At 40.6% G+C, this 21,612-nt stretch overlaps 1 protein-coding gene across 1 annotated transcript; it reads right to left on the bottom strand.

The window, feature by feature from the left end:
• Window positions 1-1,939: 1,939 nt before the first annotated feature.
• KNSTRN (kinetochore localized astrin (SPAG5) binding protein) lies at window positions 1,940-21,589 on the bottom strand. Its single transcript, XM_070734265.1, has 8 exons — window positions 21,495-21,589; window positions 19,693-19,774; window positions 18,615-18,750; window positions 11,308-11,407; window positions 8,991-9,105; window positions 5,573-5,634; window positions 5,137-5,211; window positions 1,940-2,646 (listed from the first exon to the last, which is right to left on the bottom strand). Exons 2-8 carry the CDS (start codon window positions 19,760-19,762, stop codon window positions 2,512-2,514), a joined length of 693 nt encoding a protein of 230 aa, XP_070590366.1. The 5' UTR covers window positions 19,763-19,774; window positions 21,495-21,589; the 3' UTR covers window positions 1,940-2,511.
• Window positions 21,590-21,612: the final 23 nt, after the last annotated feature.

The raw sequence follows: 21,612 nt of genomic DNA, 5'->3' as shown, positions 1-21,612 counted from the left end.
CATGTCAACCTGCCTTCCATTGAGTCAAAAAGAGGGTTGTGAAGATATTTACTGACCCCTCAATCATCCTGCACATAAACTGTTTCAACTCCTACCCTCAAAACGTCGCTACAGAGCACTGCACACCAAGACAACTAGACACAAGAACCGTTTCTGCTAAATAATCCTCTCAACACTATTTGCTATTTACTAAGTCTGCACTACTATTAGTACTGTACTAGTTTTTTCTCATCATTCTTATCACTCATCTCCTCCCACTTATGACTGTAACTTGTTGGTTGTATCCTTAAGATTTTCATTAATATTGTTTCCTCATTGCTTATTTGACCCCTATGACAATATTAAATATTGTACCTCATGATTCTTGGCAATGTATCTTTTATTTTATGTATACTGAGAGCAAATAACAAATAATCATCTCAACACCGTCAAACTATTTACTAAGTCTGCACTACTATTAGTACTAGTTTTTTCTCATCATTCCTATCACTCATCTCCCACTTATGACTGTAACTTGTTGCTTGTATCCTTAAGATTTCTATTAATATTGTTTCCCGGTTTTTTATTTCACCCCTATGACAATCAATAATAATAATAATAATAATAATAATAATAATAATAATAATAATAATAATAATGTATTAGATTTGTATGCCGTCCCTCTCTGAAAACTCGGGGTGGCTCACAACAATCATAAACAATGTACAAATCCAATATTTAAAACACAATTTAAAAACCCTTGTAATAAAATAATCACACAACCCAATCAAACCATACATAAACCAAGTAGTTAGGGGAGGTGTCATTTTCCCCATTCCTGGCGGCACAAGTGAGTTTTCAGCAACTTATGAAAGGCAAGGAGGGTGGGGGCAGTTTTTATCTCTGGGGGGAGCTGGTTCCAAAGGGCTGGGGCCACCACAGAGAAGGCTCTTCCCGTGGGCCCCGCCAGACGACATTGCTTAGTCGACGGGACCTGGAAGTCAACTCTGTGGGACCTAATCGGCCGCTGGGATTCGTGTTGTACCTCATGATTCTTGATAAATGTATATTTTCTTTTATGTACACTGGGACAATATGCATCAATGACAAATTCCTTCTGGGTCCAATCACATTTGGCCAATAAAGAATTCTATTCTGTTCAATTCTATTCTATTCTGATTATAGAAGATAGCAATAATCATGGGAGTTTCCAGGTACAGCAATAAAATCTAATGCAGCTTAATAATGAAATACTTTTCTTTCAGAAACAGAAATTGAAAGTGGATTATCCAAGTCTTCAAAAATCTTACATATTTTTAAAATATGCTGAGGTATTTTTACCTAGCCTAGCTGACTAGAAAGCTTCTACGGAGCAAAAATAAGAGATTAAAATACAACAACCAGCCTAAGATGTTTTCTATACTTTCCCAGAGTGCAGGGGATGCCTTCCATCCTTCCGATGTAGGTAAAATTAGGATCTAGATTGTTGGGGGCAATAGGCTGATTCCGTAAACCAGTGATTTTCAACCTTTTTTGAGCCGCGGCACATTTTTTACATTTACGAAACCCTGGGGCACATTGAGGGGGGGGGCTACAAAAAGTTTGGACAAAAAATTTCTCTCTCTCTGTCTTCCTCCCTTCGGTCTATTTCTTTCTCCCTCCCTCTTTCTCTCCCTTCCTTCCTCTTTCTTTCTCTCTCTCTCCATCCCTCTTTCTTTCTTTCTCTCTCCTTTCCTCCCTCTCTTTTTCTCTTGCTTTGTTTCTCTCTCTTGCTCTCTCTTTCTCTTGTTCTCTTTCTCTCTCGCTTGCTCTTTCTCTCTCTTGCTTTCTCTCTCTCTTGCTTTCTTTCTCTATGAGCTTCGCGGCACACCTGACCATGTCTCACGGCACACTGGTTGAAAAACACTGCTGTAAACCACTTAGAGAGGACTGAAAAAGCACTATGAAGCAGTATATAAGTCTAAATGCTATTGCTATTAAATAATTTTGTATTGCCAATAACATCAAGAACTTAATCAAAACATCAACAGTATAAATGGATCACCTATTGAGCCAAATTATATAACCACTCAGAATTTAATTGATTTTTATTAATACCCTCCCCCCCGTTTGTGGAAATGACTTCCACAATCTTTTGTCAATCTTCCATATTAGCTAGGACTGATGGAATCTGAAGAGCCTGTACATGACATATGTAAAGCTCTTTAATCCTAATAAATAGAAATACAATGTATAAACATTTCTGTCTATAAATGAATACTTAGAGAAGAGAGTTCTTTTCAGGAACAGAAAACAAAAAACTTGAGAGATGTAAGATGACAGAGAATATATCTCACATAGCTAGATTAACTTCTTCTAAAGCAAAGAAAAATTCATTCTCGTTTTTTAACATGAAAAATAAATATTCTTTAAATTTCTCTGGTAGGTACAGTTTAAACTTAAGTTTCAAATCTTAACATTTCTAGCTATTCTGAAAAATATGAGTTATTGTTTAAGTGATCCATGGTAAACTTAACACATTTTAATACAAGTCTATGATGGGCTTAAGAAGTCATCTTCCTGATTTAAGGCAGCAAGTAGCTCTTCCATTTCTCTATCAAAAGACTGTTGCTCCTCTAAAAAATGAGTCCTCTCCTCCTCTATCTGCTTCCATCTGGTCTGAGCATTCTGTAAAGAAAAAAAGTGGTTAAGTAGCTATGTCTATTTCAATTGCATTTAATAAATTCTAGAGTTATGAATATTGATATACAGGTTGTACTCAATTTAGGACCACAGGTTGAGACCAGAAATTTTGTTGCTAAGCAAGGGAATTGTTAAATGAATTTTGTGCTGTTTTATGATATTTTTGCCATGGTTGTTAAGTGAATCACATATTAAGGTTATGACACAGTTTAGGTGAATCAGGCTTACCCTTATTGTCAGAATCTAGCTTTGATGGTTGCAAATGGTGATCATGTGACCCCAGTATGCTGCGACCATTGTAAATACTTGGGGATAGCCAATTGCCCATTTTTTTTAAAAAAATAAAAGTTTTTATTTACAAATATACATTAAATACATTGGTTACAATTAACAACATAGACATGTCAAATTACTGAAAGTGCGAATAGTGGGTAATTACAGATTGAAGCTGTCGATTTATTTATTTAATTACTGTCGAATTATAATTTAAACGGTATGCATTTGACAATGAACAGAGACAAATAAACACAGAACGTTGACAGATGTACAGACATACAGAAAAAAGAAAGGAAAGAAGAAGAGAGAGAAAATAGAATGAAGGAAAGGGTGGGAGGGTGTACGGTAGATCTGTGTTACAATTGTGAACTAGATATATTTTTAGTAGCTCATTTCCTTATATCTAATATTTAAATTTTTTGATAAATAAGAGAAAGTGTTGAATAAATCAAAATAAAGAGGTATTTTTTAAAAAGCCAGTCTAATTTTAATATATATATCGATATCTCATACATCTGTTGAAAAAAAGAAAGAAAGATTGGATACCAGATTTGTATCTGTTTGAATATATACAGTTCTTAACATTTATTAGGCAAGTTGTTCTTTTTTTTCTAACCAACAGTAGAAGGGATCCTAGCAGTTGCTGAATGAGGACTCAGAATTATTTCTAATTATCATAGTTAGTTTAGTCATTTCTGCACAATATTTGATTTTTCCTATTATTAAATCATCTTGGGGTATGTCTTCGTTTTTCCAGCATTGCGCAAATGCTAGTCTGGCTGCTGTAGTTATATGGATAATTAGATGGACTTGATTTTTAGAAAGATTTTGTCTTAGAATGCCTAAAAGGAAGCATTCTGGTGTTTTCTCAAGTTTCAAATTCAAAGTTTCATCTAGCCACCTTCCTATTTTCTTCCAATAGGCCTGTGATTCTTTACATTGCGACCATAGATGAAAATAAGTACCTTGTTCTTTTTGACATTGCCAGCAGTTGGATGATAATTTATTGTTTAACTTTGCTAATTTTATAGGGGTAATATGCCATCTGTAGTACATTTTGATTAAATGTTCCTTATATGGTATAGCTAGAGTCAATTTAAGATTCCTGCTCCATAAGAGTTGCCATTCTTCAGTTTTGATTTCGTTTTTAAGGTCAAATTTTGATCACATGGCTGCAGGGATGTTCCAATGGTTATAAGTGCAAAGACTGGTTGCAAATTAGTTTCTTCAGTGCTGCTCTAACTTTGAAGAGTTGCTAAATAAATGATTGTAAGTAGAGGATCATCTGTATAAGAAACAATCTAGGAGCTGGAGCTGACTTGATGTCATTTAGTTACTCCCTACTTTGTGCACGAATCCACTGATCTAACAAGGGGTCATCCATCTCCTTTCAAAGTTTCCAGGAAATAAAATGGATGTGCCACACTCTTTTAGGCACGCTCTTCTACTGTTTAACAGGTGTTACTATCTAGTACAGGATTCAATGTAAATCTACTTTAGTTTCAACTTGTGGGTTTTTCTCCTGTCTTTAGTTTCAACAGAATAGATTTCTTCCTTCTTATATGTGTCAGTTAGGTGCAAAATATCTGTCAGAGGTTGCTTCAGTAAACAAAGTGAGTCTTTTGGAATTGATACATACATACAAATAAATAATAATCACCCCATGCAAATTCTGAGGTGTTTTTTCTATAGATATACAGTGTTCCCTCGATTTTTGCGGGGATGCGTTCCGAGACCGCCCGCGAAAGTTGAATTTCCGCGAAGTAGAGATGCGGAAGTAAACACACTATTTTTGGCTATGAACAGTATCACATGCCATACCTTAACACTTTAAACCCCTAAATTGCAATTTCCCATTCCCTTAGCAACTATTTAGATTATTACTCACCATGTTTCTTTATTAAAGTTTATTAAAAAAAAATTTATTAAAGGTGGACAAAAGTTTGGCGATGACATATGATGTCATTCGGCAGGAAAAACCGTGGTATAGGGGGGGAAAACCGCAAAGTATTTTTTAATTAATATTTTTGAAAAACCATGGTATAGACTTTTCGCGAAGTTCGAACCCGCGAAAATCGAGGGAACACTGTACACAAATTGTTAGAATAATGTTAGAATAAAAGCATTAAAAATATTAAACACGGATGTTGTATGGTATATATCTAAAAAGGCAAAGAGGAATATCCATCCTAGTTTTACCTGAATATATTCTTTTTCCTCTTTAGCCCTTTGGATGAACAATTCAAGACCATCATTAAGTTTGTCTGATAAAACCTGAAAGGCAGACATTAGAAATAGCACTATTATCAACGTTTATATTTTATAGCCACGACTAGGTTCATAAACCAAATTCAGCAGCTAGCCATAGAATAGAGAAGCTACCTCAGAAACAATCACTGCAAAGGGACACACTCAGAACCTTCAACAACCTTGTATCACAACGTTATGTCCAAAGCCGCTTCTGTGGTCTTGTGGCTGGCATGACTATATGCTGAAGCCTGTACCTTCCTACCAAAATAGTATCTATTTACCTACTTCCATTTGCATGCTTTGGAACTAGTAGGTTAGAAACAAAATCTTAGACTGCCTCGGATTATATTTCTCCTTGGGAATAGTAAAAGAATCATGTTTTTACCGTTATCTCCGTTTGTGTCATCTTCTTCATTTCTTCCTCCTCCAAAATTTGTTCACCTGTAACTGATTTTTAAAGAGTTTATTTTTATTTCAAATACATAAGGCTGTATTGCTTCTCATTCAACTGGAAGCATAGAAAGCAAGCAACTCGAAAATGTCCAGAGATACTTCACCAGAAGAGCCCTGCATTCCTCCTCCCGTAACAGAATACCGTATGAAAGTAGACTTACAATCCTGGGCCTAGAAAGCTTAGAACTAAGACGCCTTAAACATGATCTAAGTATTGCCCACAAGATTATATGCTGCAATGTCCTGCCTGTCAACGACTACTTCAGCTTCAACCACAACAACACAAAAGCATATAACAGATTCAAGCTCAATATTAACCGCTCCAAACTTGACTGTAAAAAATACGACTTTAGTAATAGAGTTGTCGAAGCGTGGAACTCATTACCGGACTACGTAGTATCATTCCCTAACCCCCAACATTTTACTCTTAGACTGTCCACAGTTGACCTCTCCAGATTCCTAAGAGGTCAGTAAGGAGCGTTCATAAGTGCACTAGAGTGCCTTCCGTCCCCTGTCCTATGGTCTCTCCTATATCCCATATATCTTCTCTTCTATCCCTATATCTTTCTTCTATTCTCTCATTGATTATTTTATCCTATACTCTCTCTTCTATTCTTTTTCTAATTCTACTTCCTCAAAGGTGTCCTCTATTATCTTCATTGTGTATTCTTGTGCATTGGACAAAATAAATAAATAAATAAAATAAATAAACTTTGGAGTTATTCTGCTGCTCCTTTGGTAAGAAATTCACAAACATCTGTTTCCGAATAATATCCCATGAACCAGAATGATGTCACACAAAGGAATCATATTTCAGAGGCAGAGCATACGCTCTGAATGAAAAAAAGCATTCAACCATCACACCTTCAGTTGGGCAGCAAAAATGGGAAAGGTTTTTGTCCTGGCCTAATTGTAAGAATGACTAATTATCTAATAATTTATTTAGCGGTTGAACTTTAAAGTGGCTTAGTCCATACATAACAAAACAGAGTAAAATAAACATTTCCCTGCATTTAACCACCTAGATTCTACTTTATACTACATAGCATAGGCCAGGGGGTCGGCAACCTTAAAAACTCAAAAAGCCATTTGGACCCGTTTCCCAGACTAAACAAAACATCAGGAGCAACAAACCTGGGTCGGCGTGGCCAACTCAACATCACTCGCGAGTCACATGACCCCCCCCCAGCTACGCCTACCCAGGTTTTGTGGCCCTGTTTCCTTTTCTATGAGAAAAAGGTATTTCTCTCTCTCTCTCTTTCTCTCTTTCTCTCTCTCCCTCTCTCATCTCTCTCTCCTATTTCTCTCTTTCTCCCTCTCTCTCCCCTTCTCTGTGTGCTGAGGAACTATCGCCACTCACGGCTTCTCTTCTTCTCATCTTGCAATTCCGTTGCTGGTTGTGGCGCGCATAGGGATACCTTCAAGCAGTGAGGGCTACCAAAATTTTTACTACCACACTGTGGGCGTGGCTTATGCAGGACTCCCTGCATTTTCTTTCAACATCTTTCAGTGCAAATTGAGTGCTCTGGGATGGAGCTCCATTTTCCCTAACCCACTGCGTCTCCCCCCATCCGGGAAGTAGTCCACCCCTGCCCTCAAGGCACAAAGGGCAGGTGGTGGATGGCTACTTGCTTAAGGGGGGGTCTTTGGACGTGGCTTCTCTCCTGCCCTAAGGACCCAGCCATTGTCTTGCTGTGTCCCATCCGTTCCCCCCCATTAGCTCTTCGGCCAAGCGGGGAGGGTGTGAGCTCCAGCCCGAAGCGGCAGGAAGCGAAGGCTGCCTTATGCGCAAATATGGCATGAAAGCAGCTACAGAGCCACTTCTCTCCTGGCCTCGCTTTGCTGTGCCCCCACAACCCCTCAGGAGGAGAGGAGGGGGAGGAGGGTTGCCCACCTCCTCGGCCAAAGAGCTGTGTGGGGTGGGGAGAGAAACAGGATGGGGCACAACAAGGCAATGACCAGATCCTAAGGGTAGGAGAGATGCCACGTCCAAAGATCCTCCCTAAGCATGCAGCCGCCCATCATCCGAGTGTGCCTTCGCTGCATTTTGGTGCTCGCTGGCGGGTTCGTCCCGCATGCGCACATTCCTGGCTTTGCCACAGCAAGCCAGGGAGTCACAAGAGGTTGCCTGAAGAGAAGCCACGGCTGGGGGTAGTTATGTTCTTCAACCAGTGCTAGAGAATCAGCCCCGGCCTCTTCTCCATTTACGTCATTGCCATTTCCTTCTCAGGCCAGATGAGGGGGGGGGGGGGTAGGCCAGCCAGTGATGGGAAAGGAGCCACAGCAGGGGCCCAAAGAGCTGCAGGCGGCTTGGGAGACACAAGTTGCCGTTTCCGGTCTAGGCCAATATTTCACAAACTTTCTACACTAAACAAACAATGGGAAAATGTGGGCCCCATCCAATTAAATAATTAAATGTTTGAATCTCTAAGAAGATAAATGTTTTCAGCATATAATTATTACCATTACATTTCTATATGATTTCCCATCTTCTCCATTTTTAAAGCATTTTGAAAAATTAATACTATGTGAAAGAAGTAAAATTTTCTGATCGAACACCTAAAAAGTGGGGAAACTTTCATTTCCCAAATGTTGTATGTGTATGTTTCTGTATATGTCTTTTCTTTTTATGTTATATTTGAAAAAAAAAACCCAAATAGAAATAATAAAAAATAAAATAAAATATTTAAAAATGAGTTCTCGGAGAGGGACGGCATACAAATGTAATAAATTATTATTATTATTATTATTATTATTATTATTATTATTATTATTATTAAAAATTTAAACTTAAAAATGTACTCAACATTTGAATGGCTTTATGTATAAGTGCTGTATAGCAATGACTACTTTTAGCACCAATTCGCTGTTTGAGGATGTTCAACAGATACCTTTAAATATTAAAATTATTTAATATTAAAAAGACTGAGCAGGTGACTGATAGTTTGGACGCAGGTGCAGGCTATAGTGACAAACAGTGTCAGGCTACCTGGTGAAGTTTCCTAGAGCACCAATGGCTCATGGATCACCTTTTGGGAAACTAGTTTAGGCATTCTGAATTACATGAAGAGAGCCCTACCATCAAAGGAGTTTTAGCCTTCTGCTGGAAGAAAGAAATAATACCGTATACGATTGTCTTGTTTGCGACTTGTTTGTTAAATTGGATTTTAGTATGTTTAACAGATTCTAGTTTTAAATTGCTTTAGTTTTAACTTTGATTTCTACTGTGTTAGGTTTATGTATTTTTTTAATGTTGTAAGCTGCCCTGAGTCTTCAGAGAAGGGCGGCCTAGAAATCGAATGAATGAATGAATGAATGAATGAATAGGCTCAGAATATTAAACGCTTTACCTGGGTCCCAATTCTTGGCTTCAAATATCAAGAGGCAGCTTTCCCGAAATTTTTTCAGCTTCTCATTTTCCTTTTCAAGACTATCACACACTTTCATCTTATCTGTCATATCCTTCTGCAGAAGACCAAACCAAAAGGCAGATTAAGAAAAGCACCTGTTTTTATTAGGCCTTTAAAAAAATAAATAAGGGCACAGTAAAAGATGAAGAATTGTACAATAGAGCAACCTTTTCATTTGGAAGGACATTATTCTCTCATGGCTTTCATAAATATCAGCAATGATGAAGATTTCTTAAGATTTAGAAAAGGTGTGGCGTGAAGTAGGATTTCACTATTTTTTCTCATAAATAGTAGCTTAGTGCTGGTGGCTGGATTTGGCTCGGTGGGCGAATTTCATTCCCTACTCAGTGTTCCATCATTTCAAAAATGTATGGGGGAGAATGCAACTTTGGTGTATCTTGAGATAGTTCTTGTTTTGGTACGGTTGGATAGCAAACTTAGCCTGGAAAAGGGAAAGTTGATCCGTTTCTCCTCTCCTATCTGGAAGCCTCCCCTCCCTTATTTCATGAATTAGCTTGAAGTGCTAGTCACAATATTTGAATGTGCAGGCAGAGACATATCAAGTGCGAGAAATGTCCATTCCCCATGGCAGAGTATGTTAGCACTATGTACAAAACAGTTGGGTTTGCAACATATAAACAAGCTAACAATGAATGTTTGTTTGTATTGAAAGCATTATAGCTTTAAGAGGTAGTGTCGCAAATTGCCATAAGAGGGAGCCAGAAAGTATGATTCTTTCTTTCTGCTCTTTCTGCTGATTCACTGTGACTGATGTCGTAAGCCAGTGTTTCCCAACCTTGGCCACTTGAAGAGATCTGGACTTCAACTCCCAGAATTCCCCAGCCAGCAATTGCTGGCTGGGGAATTCTGGGAGTTGAAGTCCAAATATCTCCAAGTGGCCAAGGTTGGGAAACACTGTAGTAAGTTCTTTGCTTTCGATGATAGTTTAATGTATTTGTAAGCTGTAATGTATGTCTGATGTGTAAGACAAAGACAGGCTTGTAATATTATTATTGTATTGAGAGATATTGACTGATTTGAATGTGAATGACTGGACTGTCTAACCTGACTGTTATTTTTTCTAAAGTAAACACTATTTTATACCCTTTAATGTATCTGTCTTGTATGATTGAATGATTACTCATATCTCCTGGGTATCTGTTGGAATCCCACATTTTCTTCTGTGCATGTTCTTGGTAACTCAAGGGTTCTGAACTAAGCATTGAAGATAGATCCAGGTTATGAAAATGAATTCTTAACAGCAAGTACCAAATTATCTTTTCTTTTGCTATGAGAGATATCCAAATGGATACCATGCAAAAACTAAGTAGTAACCTAGGAAGGTTAGGGTGCTGCACTTCAAAAGCAAATGACTTCCTTCAAAAGCCAGATGTACGGAGGCAAACTATTTTATCATGCTTCCTCGCTTTGTCCTTGGTCATGTCTGGCAGTGGAAGCGGTCAAGAGAGCGGAAGAAAGGAGATTGCAGTTTTCCCCTAACTTGATGCCCTTCAAATATGTGGACCGTGGAAAATCATGAAATTTATCCATATCTGTAGAATGCTACATTTGTGGAACTGTGAGAAACAATTGTTTTTTTTAAAAAAAAAATATAAGCTTAAAAAAGAAAAAGAAAAACAGCCCATAGATTATTCCCTCTACTTTTAATTCTTTTTCTGGACTAAGCAAAAAAATAGGAAAGAATTTAAAATGGTTCTATAAAGGGAAATACACTGCTCAAGAAATAAAGGGAACACTTAAACAACACAATATAACTCCGAGTAAATCAAACTTCTGTGAAATCAAACTGCCCACTTAGGAAGCAACACTGATTGACAATCAATTTCACATGCTGTTATGCACATTCAACTTTGCACAGAACAAAGTATTCAATGAGAATGTTTCATTCATTCAGATCTAGGAGGTGTTATTTGAGTGTTCCCTTTATTTTTTCGAGCAGTATATTAGAGAATACAGTTACATAGATTTTCTCTTCTAAGAAGAGGACATTAATCCTCAAATATTTTCCATACCAAACAGAAGAAAAAGACTTTAATCCTCTTATAAACTGATATATTGGGAGATGATATAAAACCCTTAAAGAAGTTCCAGCCTGTCATTCTTATACAACAAGATGAAAACAGCAAAGGAGAGGAAGACACGTTCAAAAGGCTAATTAGAATTAGGTAATTATAAGAACCACCCATACTCTACCTGGTTCATCTCATAATTAAAAAAAAACCTGTTTGCTTCCTACCTGCATTTCCTCCACCTTTAAACTCAGTTCACTCTTGACATTCTCCAGCAACTTGTTTCTGTTTCTGAGTTCGGTTTCCCGTCGGTATCTGTTCATGGGCCTATCGAATCAAACATTAGTGATGAATCATGACGGGGACTAAACATAGCATTGCCTTTTGCTCTGTCTTTTACAGGAATAAGGGTTACTTCTCACATGGAAATTTTGCTTGCATTTGTATATACAGTGTTCCCTTGATTTTTGCGGGGGATGCGTTCTGAGATCACCCGCGAAAGTCGAATTTCCGCGAAGTAGAGATGCGGAAATAAATACACCATTTTTGGCTATGAACAGTATCACAAGCCATCCCTTAACATTTTAAACCCCTAAATTACCATTTCCCATTCCCTTAACAACCATTTACTCATCATTATTACTGGTACTCACCATTGAATAAGACACTTAGTGATCCTGATATTCATAAACATAATTATTTATTAACAATAATAATTTTTTTGCGATAACAACATTGATTGGGCGAGATTTCGGCCAATCAGCAATGGCAGACGAAAGTTTGGCAATGACGTATGACGTCATCGGGCAGGAAAAACCGTGGTATAGAAAAAAACCTGTGAAGTATTTTTTAATTAATATTTTTTGAAAAACTGTGGTATAGGCTATTTGCAAAGTTCAAACCCACGAAAATCGAGGAAACAACTGTATTTCGAGATCAAGAATACTCATTGTTTTACAGATGGAAAAGAAGACTATAGAGAAATTATTAAAATTTAAGATATTCACCACAATGTCTTCATCCAGAAGCACTACTACTTGGTTAGCCTATATCAGTATCCAAATAATAATAATAATAATAATAATAATAATAATAATAATAATAATAATAATAATAATAATAATAATTTATTAATTAGACTTGTATGCCGCCCCTCTCGTCCATGTCCAGCCCTGTCCATTTATTTGGATAAGGCTCATATACTGTGGGTGGCTCCCATCAACCAACTTTGACCAATGCCAGGAAATTGTTAATATGTATCCACACTACTAATGCAAATCTATACAGCAGTGTTTCCCAACCTTGGCAACTTGAAGATATCTGGACTTCAACTCCCAGAATTCCCCAGCCAGCATTTGCTGGCTGGGGAATTCTGGGAGTTGAAGTCCAAATATCTTCAAGTTGCCAAGGTTGGGAAACACTGCTATACAGTACAATCTCCATGATACAATCTAACCAAATATTTACACTGTGTGATCTTTTCGTAATTTATTTGGTCCTGCAATTGTACATAGTTAGCGAATGCTGCACCTATGGCACTTTTTTTTCTTCAAAATGAAAGAGAGATTTCAATAATTTAAGTTAAATACAGGTAGTCCTCGACTTACAACAGTGCATTTAATGATCGTTCCAAAAGTTACAATGAAAAAAAGTATAACCATTTTTCACACTTACGACCATTGCATCTGCATGGTCCCTTGAACAAAATTCAGATTCTTGGCAGGTGACTTATATTTATGACAGTTGGATCATGTGATTACCACATTTTTTGGAGTATAAAACGCATTGCAGTAAAAGATACAACGTTTGGGAGAGGAAAACAAGGGGGAGAAATTCTGCCTCTGCATCCCAGCAATTTGCCTCCCAGCAAATTGCACAAATTAGCCAATATCAGTATACACTGATATACAGTGTTCCCTCGCTTTTCGTGGGGGATGCATTCTGAGACCGCCCACGAAAGTCGAATTTCCGCGAAGTAGAGATGCGGAAGTAAATACACTATTTTTGGCTATGAACAGTATCACAAGCCATCCCTTAACACTTTAAACCCCTAAATTGTAATTTTCCATTCCCTTAGCAACCATTCAAATTATTACTCACCATGTTTATTTATTAAAGTTTATTAAAAAAAATATTTATTAAAGGCAGACGAAAGTTTGGCGATGACATGTGACGTCATTGGGTGGGAAAAACCGTGGTATAGGGAAAAACCCCGCGTAGTATTTTTTAATTAATATTTTTGAAAAACCGAGGTACAGTGGTACCTCAAGATACGAACCCCTCGTCTTACGAACAACTCGTGATACGAACCCGGGGTTCAGCAAAATTTTGCCTCTTCTTACGAACTTTTTTCGAGTTACGAACCTGTGTTCGGAGACAGCTGGGAAGCCGCGCGGCTGTTTTAAAAGGTAACAGCCGGGCGGCGGGGCTTCCCAGAAGCCTCCCGAACGCCGGTTCGTAACTTGAACAAAGTTCGTAAGAAGAGGCAAAATTTGGCTGAACTCCGGGTTCGGTTCGGGAGGTTCCTGGGAAGCCCCCCAGGCCGGCTGCGACCTTTTAAAACACCCGCGCCGCTTCGCAGCTGTCTCGCGAAGCCGAACGCGGAAGTTCGGCTTTAGCGTTCGGCTTCGGGAGACAGCTACGAAGCGGCGCGGGTGTTTAAAAAGGCCTGGGGGGCTTGCCAGCACCCCTCCAAACCCCGAACCCGGAAGTTCGGCAAAAGTTCGGGGTTCGGGGGGGTGCTGGCAAGCCCAAGCCGGCTGCGACCTTTTAAAACACCCGCGCCGCTTCCCATCTGTCTCCCGAAGCCGAACGCGGAAGTTCGGCTTTAGCGTTCGGCTTCAGGAGACAGCTGCGAAGTGGCGCGGGTGTTTTAAAAGGTCGCAGCCGGCCTGGGGGGCTTGCCAGCACCCCCCCGAACCCTGAACCCGGAAGTTCGGCAAAAGTTCGGAGTTCGGGGGGGTGCTGGCAAGCCCCCCAGGCCGGCTGCGACCTTTTAAAACACCCGCGCCGCTTCCCATCTGTCTCCTGAAGCCGAACACGGAAGTTCGGCTTTGCCGTTCGGCTTCAGGAGACAGATGGGAAGCGGCGCGGGTGTTTTAAAAGGTCGCAGCCGGCCTGGGGGGCTTGCCAGAACCCCCCCGAACCCCGAACCCGGGTTCAGGGGGGTGCTGGCAAGCCCCCCAGGCCGGCTGCGACCTTTTAAAAGAGCCGCGCCGCTTTGCAGCTGTCTCCTGAAGCCGAACGGCAAAGCCGAACTTCCGCGTTCGGCTTCAGGAGACAGCTGCGAAGCGGCACGGGTGTTTTAAAAGGTCGCAGCCGGCCTGGGGGGCTTGCCAGCACCCCCCCGAACCCCGAACCCGGGTGGGTGCTGGGAAGCCCCCCAGGCCGGCTGTCACCTTTTAAAACAGCCGGAAAGCCGTTTTTTTGCGGGGGTTTTTTTGGTTGCACGGATTAATTGACTTTACATTGTTTCCTATGGGAAACAATGTTTCGTCTTACGAACTTTTCGTCTTACGAATCTCCTCCTTGCACCAATTAAGTTCGTATCATGAGGTATTACTGTATAGACTTTTCGCAAAAATTGAGGGAACACTGTACACTCTTTGCTGTTTATTTCTGTGCATGTATGCCTGACCCATAGAAATAACAAAGAATTGGAGAAATGTTGGTAGTATATTAATGCCAGAAAGTTTTCTTAAATGTAGTCACACTAACTCCTCTCAATTATTTAAATAGATCTACTCCAAACATGACTTATCTTAATACTAAACAGGACACTGTTACATTTCAGCTTATACTTTTACAGATCTTTAAAATTGATGTGGCTTTCTGGAAGTACTGTATACAGTGATCCCTCGAGTATCGCGAGGGTTACGTTCCAAGACCCCTCGCGATACTCGATTTTTCGCAATATAGTGGTGCGGAAGTAAAAACACCATCTGCGCATGCGCGCCCTTTTTTCCATGGCCGCGCATGCGCAGATGGTGTTTTACTTCCGCACCTGAGAAGACCCAGGAAGGTTCCTTCCGTCGCCCAGCAGCTGATCTGCAGCAGCAGCAAGCAGACGAAGATCCGGGTTTCCCCGCTGCCCACGCAAAGGGGAAAGCCCGATTTGGCTCCTCGCTGATGCCCCCGCTCGCCCGCCCGCCAGCAAGAGGGGGAGAGATAGAGAAAGAGAGAGAAGGAAAGAGATGAGAGAGGGAGGAAGAGAGTGTGAGAGAGGAAGAAGCAAGATAGAGAAAGAGAGAGAGAAAGAAAGATGAGAAAGGAAGGAAGAGAGTGACGTCATCGGGTGGGAAAAATCGCGATATAGCGTTTCGCGAAGATCGAGATCGCGAAACTCGAGGGATCACTGTAGTTATTCTCTGCTATTTAGAAGAAGATACAGTAGCACTGGGCTTCTTCAAATCAAGCATTTATTTTAAAAGGCTTCTTCGTTTTGTTTTCTAGAATAATAACAAAGCAGTCTTTAAAAAATAAGTCTAATAATTTGGACATTCTACACAGCTGAGGGTCAGGAAGTTGATAATGAGTTCCTTGGATTAACAGGTTCTGTTCTTTTTGCTGCAAGGAGGCAAATTGCTGGGAGGTAGAGGCCAAAGGGTGTGTTTGTGTGTGTGTGTGGGAGAAAGGGTGGTTACATTTGGTGTATAAGACGCACCCAAGTTTTTACCCTCTTTTGGGGTGGGTGGTTATCTTATATTCCGAAAAATATGTACCTTTTGCAACCTTCTGACAAGCAAAGTCAATGGGATAACCAGTTTCAGTTAATAACTTTGTTACTAATTTTCCAGCTGCAGTGATTCACTTAGCAACTGTGCAACTGTGGCAAAAAAATTAATAAAATAGGGCCAAACTCATTTCACAAATATTTCACTTAGCAACTGAAATTCTGGGTTCAATTGTGATTGTAAGTTGAGGAATACCTGGACATTTTTGTAAGGAATTAGAGCCATGGTTTTTAATGCCATGACCCCTTAATACAGCTCCTCATGTTGTAGTCTAGCACCAACTCTCCCAACAAAGCTTTAAGCTGATTGGCAGGAAGGTCAGAGGGACACCCCCACTGTTAATGTCTGATTGGTCGGATAGCAAAAATATGTTCCAAGTCGCCAGTATAGAAGCTTTAGTTTCTAACACCATGGGAAATTTGTCCAAGGGGTCCCGACCCCCAGGTTGAGAACCACTGAATTAGAGGCTTATAAAACATTTCAGAATACAGTGGTCCCTCGACTTGCGCGTTCTCGATTAGCGCGAAACGCTGCAACGCGGTTTTTCAAAAAATATTATTTAAAAAAATAAAATATTAAAAAATAAATTTTTTTTTATTCTGTTCCCTGAATGGAGACCGCCGGCCGCTCAATCGGGCCGGCAGGGAACAGAATGGAGCCTTCCGCGGCGGGGCTGGTAAGGGGGGGAGCCGAGGGGGGAGCCGAGCCCAGCCCCGTGGCATTCGCTTTCCTCCCGCCGGCAGCCGACTGATCGTGGGCTCCTTCGCAACCTCGGAGAGCTTCCTGGTTTTCGTGAGCTTTCATGCCCCGGAAGCTCTCCGAGGTTGCGAAGGAGCCCACGATCAGTCTCGGCTGCGGGTGGGAGGAAGGCGAATCCCCCGTGGGCTCCGTTACATCTTCCGCTGCCAGCCAGGCCATGCTGGCGGCAGCGGAACAATCGCTGGCTGTCAACTTTTCTTTTTAAAACTGGGCAGGAGCTGACTTGCCTCCCCAGTGCTAAAAAGAAAAGTTGACAGCCAGCGCTACGACTGACGGAATGCTGAGCCTCCCGGTGGAAGGCTGCCGCTTGGCCGGGGAGGCTCGGCCGAAAGGGGCTGGAGCGGCAGAGCCGAGCACGCCTTCCGCCCGGGAAGTCCTGCCCCTTCATCCCCACCCCTCGCCCCTGTGGTCGGCGGGGATGAAAGGGCAGGACTCCCTGGGTGGAAGGCGTGCTCGGCTCTGCCGCTCCAGCCCCTTTCGGCCGAGCCTCCCCGGCCAAGCAGCCAGGGAAGTCGAGCCAGGCGTGGCGGCAGCAGCGCTGCTTCTCCGGTCGCCCGGTCCTCTCCTGCCTCCTGCGCCGATGTTCCCCGCTGCGACGGAAGGCAGTTGCTTGGCTAGGGAGGCTCGGCCGAAAGGGGCTGGAGCGGCAGAGCCGAGCACGCCTTCCACCCAGGGAGTCCTGCCCTTTCATCCCCGCCGACCACAGGGGCGAGGGGTGGGGATGAAGGGGCAGGACTTCCCGGGCGGAAGGCGTGCTCGGCTCTGCCGCTCCAGCCCCTTTCGGCCGAGCCTCCCTAGCCAAGCGACTGCCTTCCGTCGCAGCGGGGAACATCGGCGCAGGAGGCAGGAGAGGACCGGGCGACCGGAGAAGCAGCGCTGCCGCCGCCACGCCTGGCTCGACTTCCCTGGCTGCTTGGCCGGGGAGGCTCGGCCGAAAGGGGCTGGAGCGGCAGAGCCGAGCATGCCTTCCGCCCGGGAAGTCCTGCCCCTTCATCCCCACCCCTCGCCCCTGTGGCCGGCTCATCCAGGGGGGCGTGTGTGGACTGGCAAGCGGCAAGCGGGAAGACCAAGGGAAGGTTCCTTCAGCCGCCCAACACCTGATCCGCTCCGCAGCGCGGCAGCAGCGAGGAGCCGAAGATGGGGTTTCCCCTTTGCCTTTACCCCATCTTCGGCTCCTCGCTGCTTCCGCGCTGCGGAGCAGATCAGCTGTTGGGCGGCTGAAGGAATCTTCCCTTGGTCTTCCCCGCCGCCCACACGCAAACTCCACCATCTGCGCATGTGCGGCCATGAAAAAAATGGCGCACATGCGCAGATGGTGGTTTTACTTCCGCAACCAATATAACGCGGAAATCGGTTAGCGCGGGAGGTCTTGGAACGTAACCCCCGCGCTAACCGAGAGATCACTGTACAACATTTGGGCTGTAGATACTCTTGCTTGGTATTTTTTCTTATATGGCTAAAACTATTCTATTCTCACAACAAATTGTTCCAATTTTTATCAGAATAGTTTGTTTTTTAAGGTGAAATAAGGCTGTAACGTGTTTTTTTTTTAATTCAAAGAGACATTAAATGTTTGGTATATTTAAAACCAAAAAATGTTTTATAAGCCATTCCAGGGCATTCTGCCACAAAGTGGGAGGGGAGAAAAAGGAGAACATTTTGTTTGCAAGTACTTACGATCGTGTAGCTATTGGACCTCCTTTCTTGGGAGGTTGTGGCAACACAGCTTTTTTCCATGATTTTGTGAGCCTTAATATGAGATGGACAAATAGATATTGCAACAGAGTAAGGATTTTAAATCTAAATATTTCAATACAACAAACATTATAGAGAATGAGAGCAAACAAAGCATTTTGATTAGAGATGTTAATTTTAGCTGCCCTGACACATTAGGCCAAATTTCTTTTTTGATGGGAGGGAAGAAAAAAAGTTTCAAATTCTTTTTCTTTTTTTTTAAAGGAAAGTATATGGAACTTGTGGTATACGGAATGGAGTTGCTAAAGAAACAGATATTTTCGTAATCATAGCAAAAGTATATATACCTTTGATTTGGGTCTCTGAGAGTAGCACATGCAGTAGGATTCTTGGCATCAAAAGTATGAACAGGATCTTTCAGGGGCACCAAGTCCATCCCTTGGTTCTGCTTTTGTTGCTTTAAATCATCAAAGGGCTGCAATTCTTCAAATAAGGAAAATTTGGGCAAATAATTAATGAAAACCCCTGCCCGCAGGTTAACATTAAGGAGAAAAAGCTGAGGATGAGATCTAAACTGAAAGGGTGGTTTTATAACACCTAAGAGTGAAATGGAATTTGAAAGTACAGTAAATGGAAAAAGTTGCAGGACTTAGCAATAACAGGAATAATGTGATGGCAGAGGAATAAAATAATTTTAATATTAAGGATTAAAGCAATAAGCCTGGCAATATCCACCTGCCTCCCTGCATCCTCATGATAGTAAAAGAAAAAAAAAGATTGTATCTTTCTTCCTGAAGTTCTGTATTTTTATTTAATTTGTGCACAACTTTGGATAAAGCAAGAGACAGCAGAAAAATTTTCTATTGCTTTTTTATCTTTAAATCCCTGTATTAGCAGGAGAAGACATCACTTCTTCATCAAGTCCACTTACAAAAGCTTGATTTGATTTCTGATTTTCAACAGACATGGCTTCTTATTCTTATATGTCACCAAATTTGAAGGCCTGAATTTGAATTTCTAACCTGTTCTCTAAAATGCAAAGCCAGAATTGATATTGACCCAGAAAATATATACATGTACACAGAACCTGATGTCATATATTTTAAATAGCATTATCCAAAGAAATCTAGCTAACTTGACAAATAATAAAAATATAAGGGTTGCATCCCCAAACATTTGATAACAGCATACATACTATCTTGATTTGCAATTCCACTCTTACCTGACTCTTATTTCAAAGGATGAATGAGGTTTAAATACATAGTTCTAGTTATAAGTTTGATTAAATTCTAATTCACATCAGGCTAATCTAAGATTAACTGCCACAGGTAAGAAAAGCTTTTGAAGTTGTATTTGCAAAGACTCTGCAACGCAGGAAGAAATAACATAATTACTCTCTAATTGTAGGATAATGCATTAACAGACCTTTTAAAATATGAGTTGTTTTGGAGTTTTGGGAAATATAAATGGGGATCTTAGTTTTTTCTGTCTCCATGATATTTAAAGTCTGAAAGATATAAAGTACAGCAGATCAATATCTCCTACAATAACAGAGTACGCATGAAGCCAAGCCTGCTAAAAAAAATGTAGTCACTGTTGGAAGAAATATCCTTCTAGAAATGAAATGAAAAAATGAAATAGATTTTGTTTTGGTTCTAGACAGTAGGTATGCTAAAAGACAATAGTATGCAACAGGAGGATGTTGGCAAAAATAGCTGTTAATCAAGTTTTAGGATAAGTAATGAGCATTGCAAACAACCATTGTTTTAATTTAATTTTTTCCTTAATAACAATCTATTCTATTTTGGAGCAAAATAAGGGGATTTTCGCCACCCAAGCTTCAAAGTAATTTACAATAATTTTATTTAGGCCATTAACCCCTTTCTCTTCAAATCTCACTTTTATCAAAAATAGCCATGTTCATGTTGCACACTGAATCATGGTTTATACTTTTATGAATAACAATGGTTAATGTATAAACTGCCTTAGAGGAATACACAAGGCAATCCCATTCTGATGCAGCACATTGTGTAATCTATGTTTGTTTAGAAATACATTCCAATTTCATGGGGTTGTAAGTTTATTTGATTACATTTTATAGAAAGGAATGAATATATGTTTTTTCTAAAGTGCTTTGAGAGTTCATTTTACACTAAGGGGGGAAAAAACTTTATAGACCAAACAAAGAGAGTCTACAGAGAGGGGCAGCATACAAATCTAATAAATAAATAAATAAATAAATAAATAAATAAATAAATAAATAAATAAATAAAATAAAGATATCAAAGATATATTTTGTCTTTTCATATTCTAGCAACTTCAAAGCTTGGTTGTTTTCTCGCAGGCATCTGGTTACCCAAACTAGGCATCCTCATCGGTGTTAGGCTTATAATGTTACCCAATTTGGGTAATAACAATTTGCAAGAAAACAACCACCCCATTTCAACTCCGGGGCTACAAAATATTCCCTTTTATTGCTAACAACTTCATACTATAACGTTTAAACTTTCAAAACTTTTTCTTTAGCACATTGTGGTCCCTTGGTTTATAATAATAATAATAATGATAATAATAATGATAATGATAATAATAATAATAATAATAATAATAATAATAATAATAGATTTGTATGCTGCCCACTCCGAGGACTCGGAACGGCTCACAACAAATAATACATGACATACAAATCCAATATTAAAAAACAATTTTAAAAACCCTTATAAAAAACAATCATTAAGTGGTCTCGATGCCTGGAATGCACTACCTGACTCTGCGGTTTCTTCCCCAAACCCCAAAAACTTTAACCTTAGATTGTCTACAGTTGACCTTTGCCTGTTTCTAAGAGGTCTATAAGGGTGTGTGTGTGTATAAATGCACCACTGTGCCTACCGTCCCTGACCTATTGTCCTTTTTTTATTGTTACTTTTTACTTATGTCATCTTTATACAAACTACTTTCCTGTACATGTTTGACAAGCAAGCAAGCAAGCAGATAGGTAAGTAAATAAGTAAGTAAGTAAGTGAGTAAGTAGTAAGTAAGTAAATAAATAAGTGATGAATCAGGAACCGATGTTAAGAACTCAGTTGCTTGCGAACGCAGAATTATTCAATTTTAAATAAATAAAGGCTTTCAGCCAACCCCCCCTTCAAATCACGTTCATATACTCAAAAGCGTGCGCACACCATCACTCAGGCGAGACTCCCAACTTGTTCCCCGAAACTCCTAACCTGCGAAACAAGGCGCTCATAGAAACTCCCAGCAGAGCCACCGAAGGCTATTGCTACACCCAGCGTCCCGCCGCCGTTTGAATCGCAAAGGGCGTTTGCACGGGGGCGCAAGATAACG

The sequence above is a fragment of the Erythrolamprus reginae genome, chromosome 1 (assembly GCF_031021105.1).
Source record: "Erythrolamprus reginae isolate rEryReg1 chromosome 1, rEryReg1.hap1, whole genome shotgun sequence".
Classification (NCBI taxonomy): Eukaryota; Metazoa; Chordata; class Lepidosauria; order Squamata; family Dipsadidae; genus Erythrolamprus; species Erythrolamprus reginae.
The sequence above is the reverse complement of the archived record's forward strand: the minus strand, read 5'-3'. Positions and strand labels throughout refer to the sequence as shown.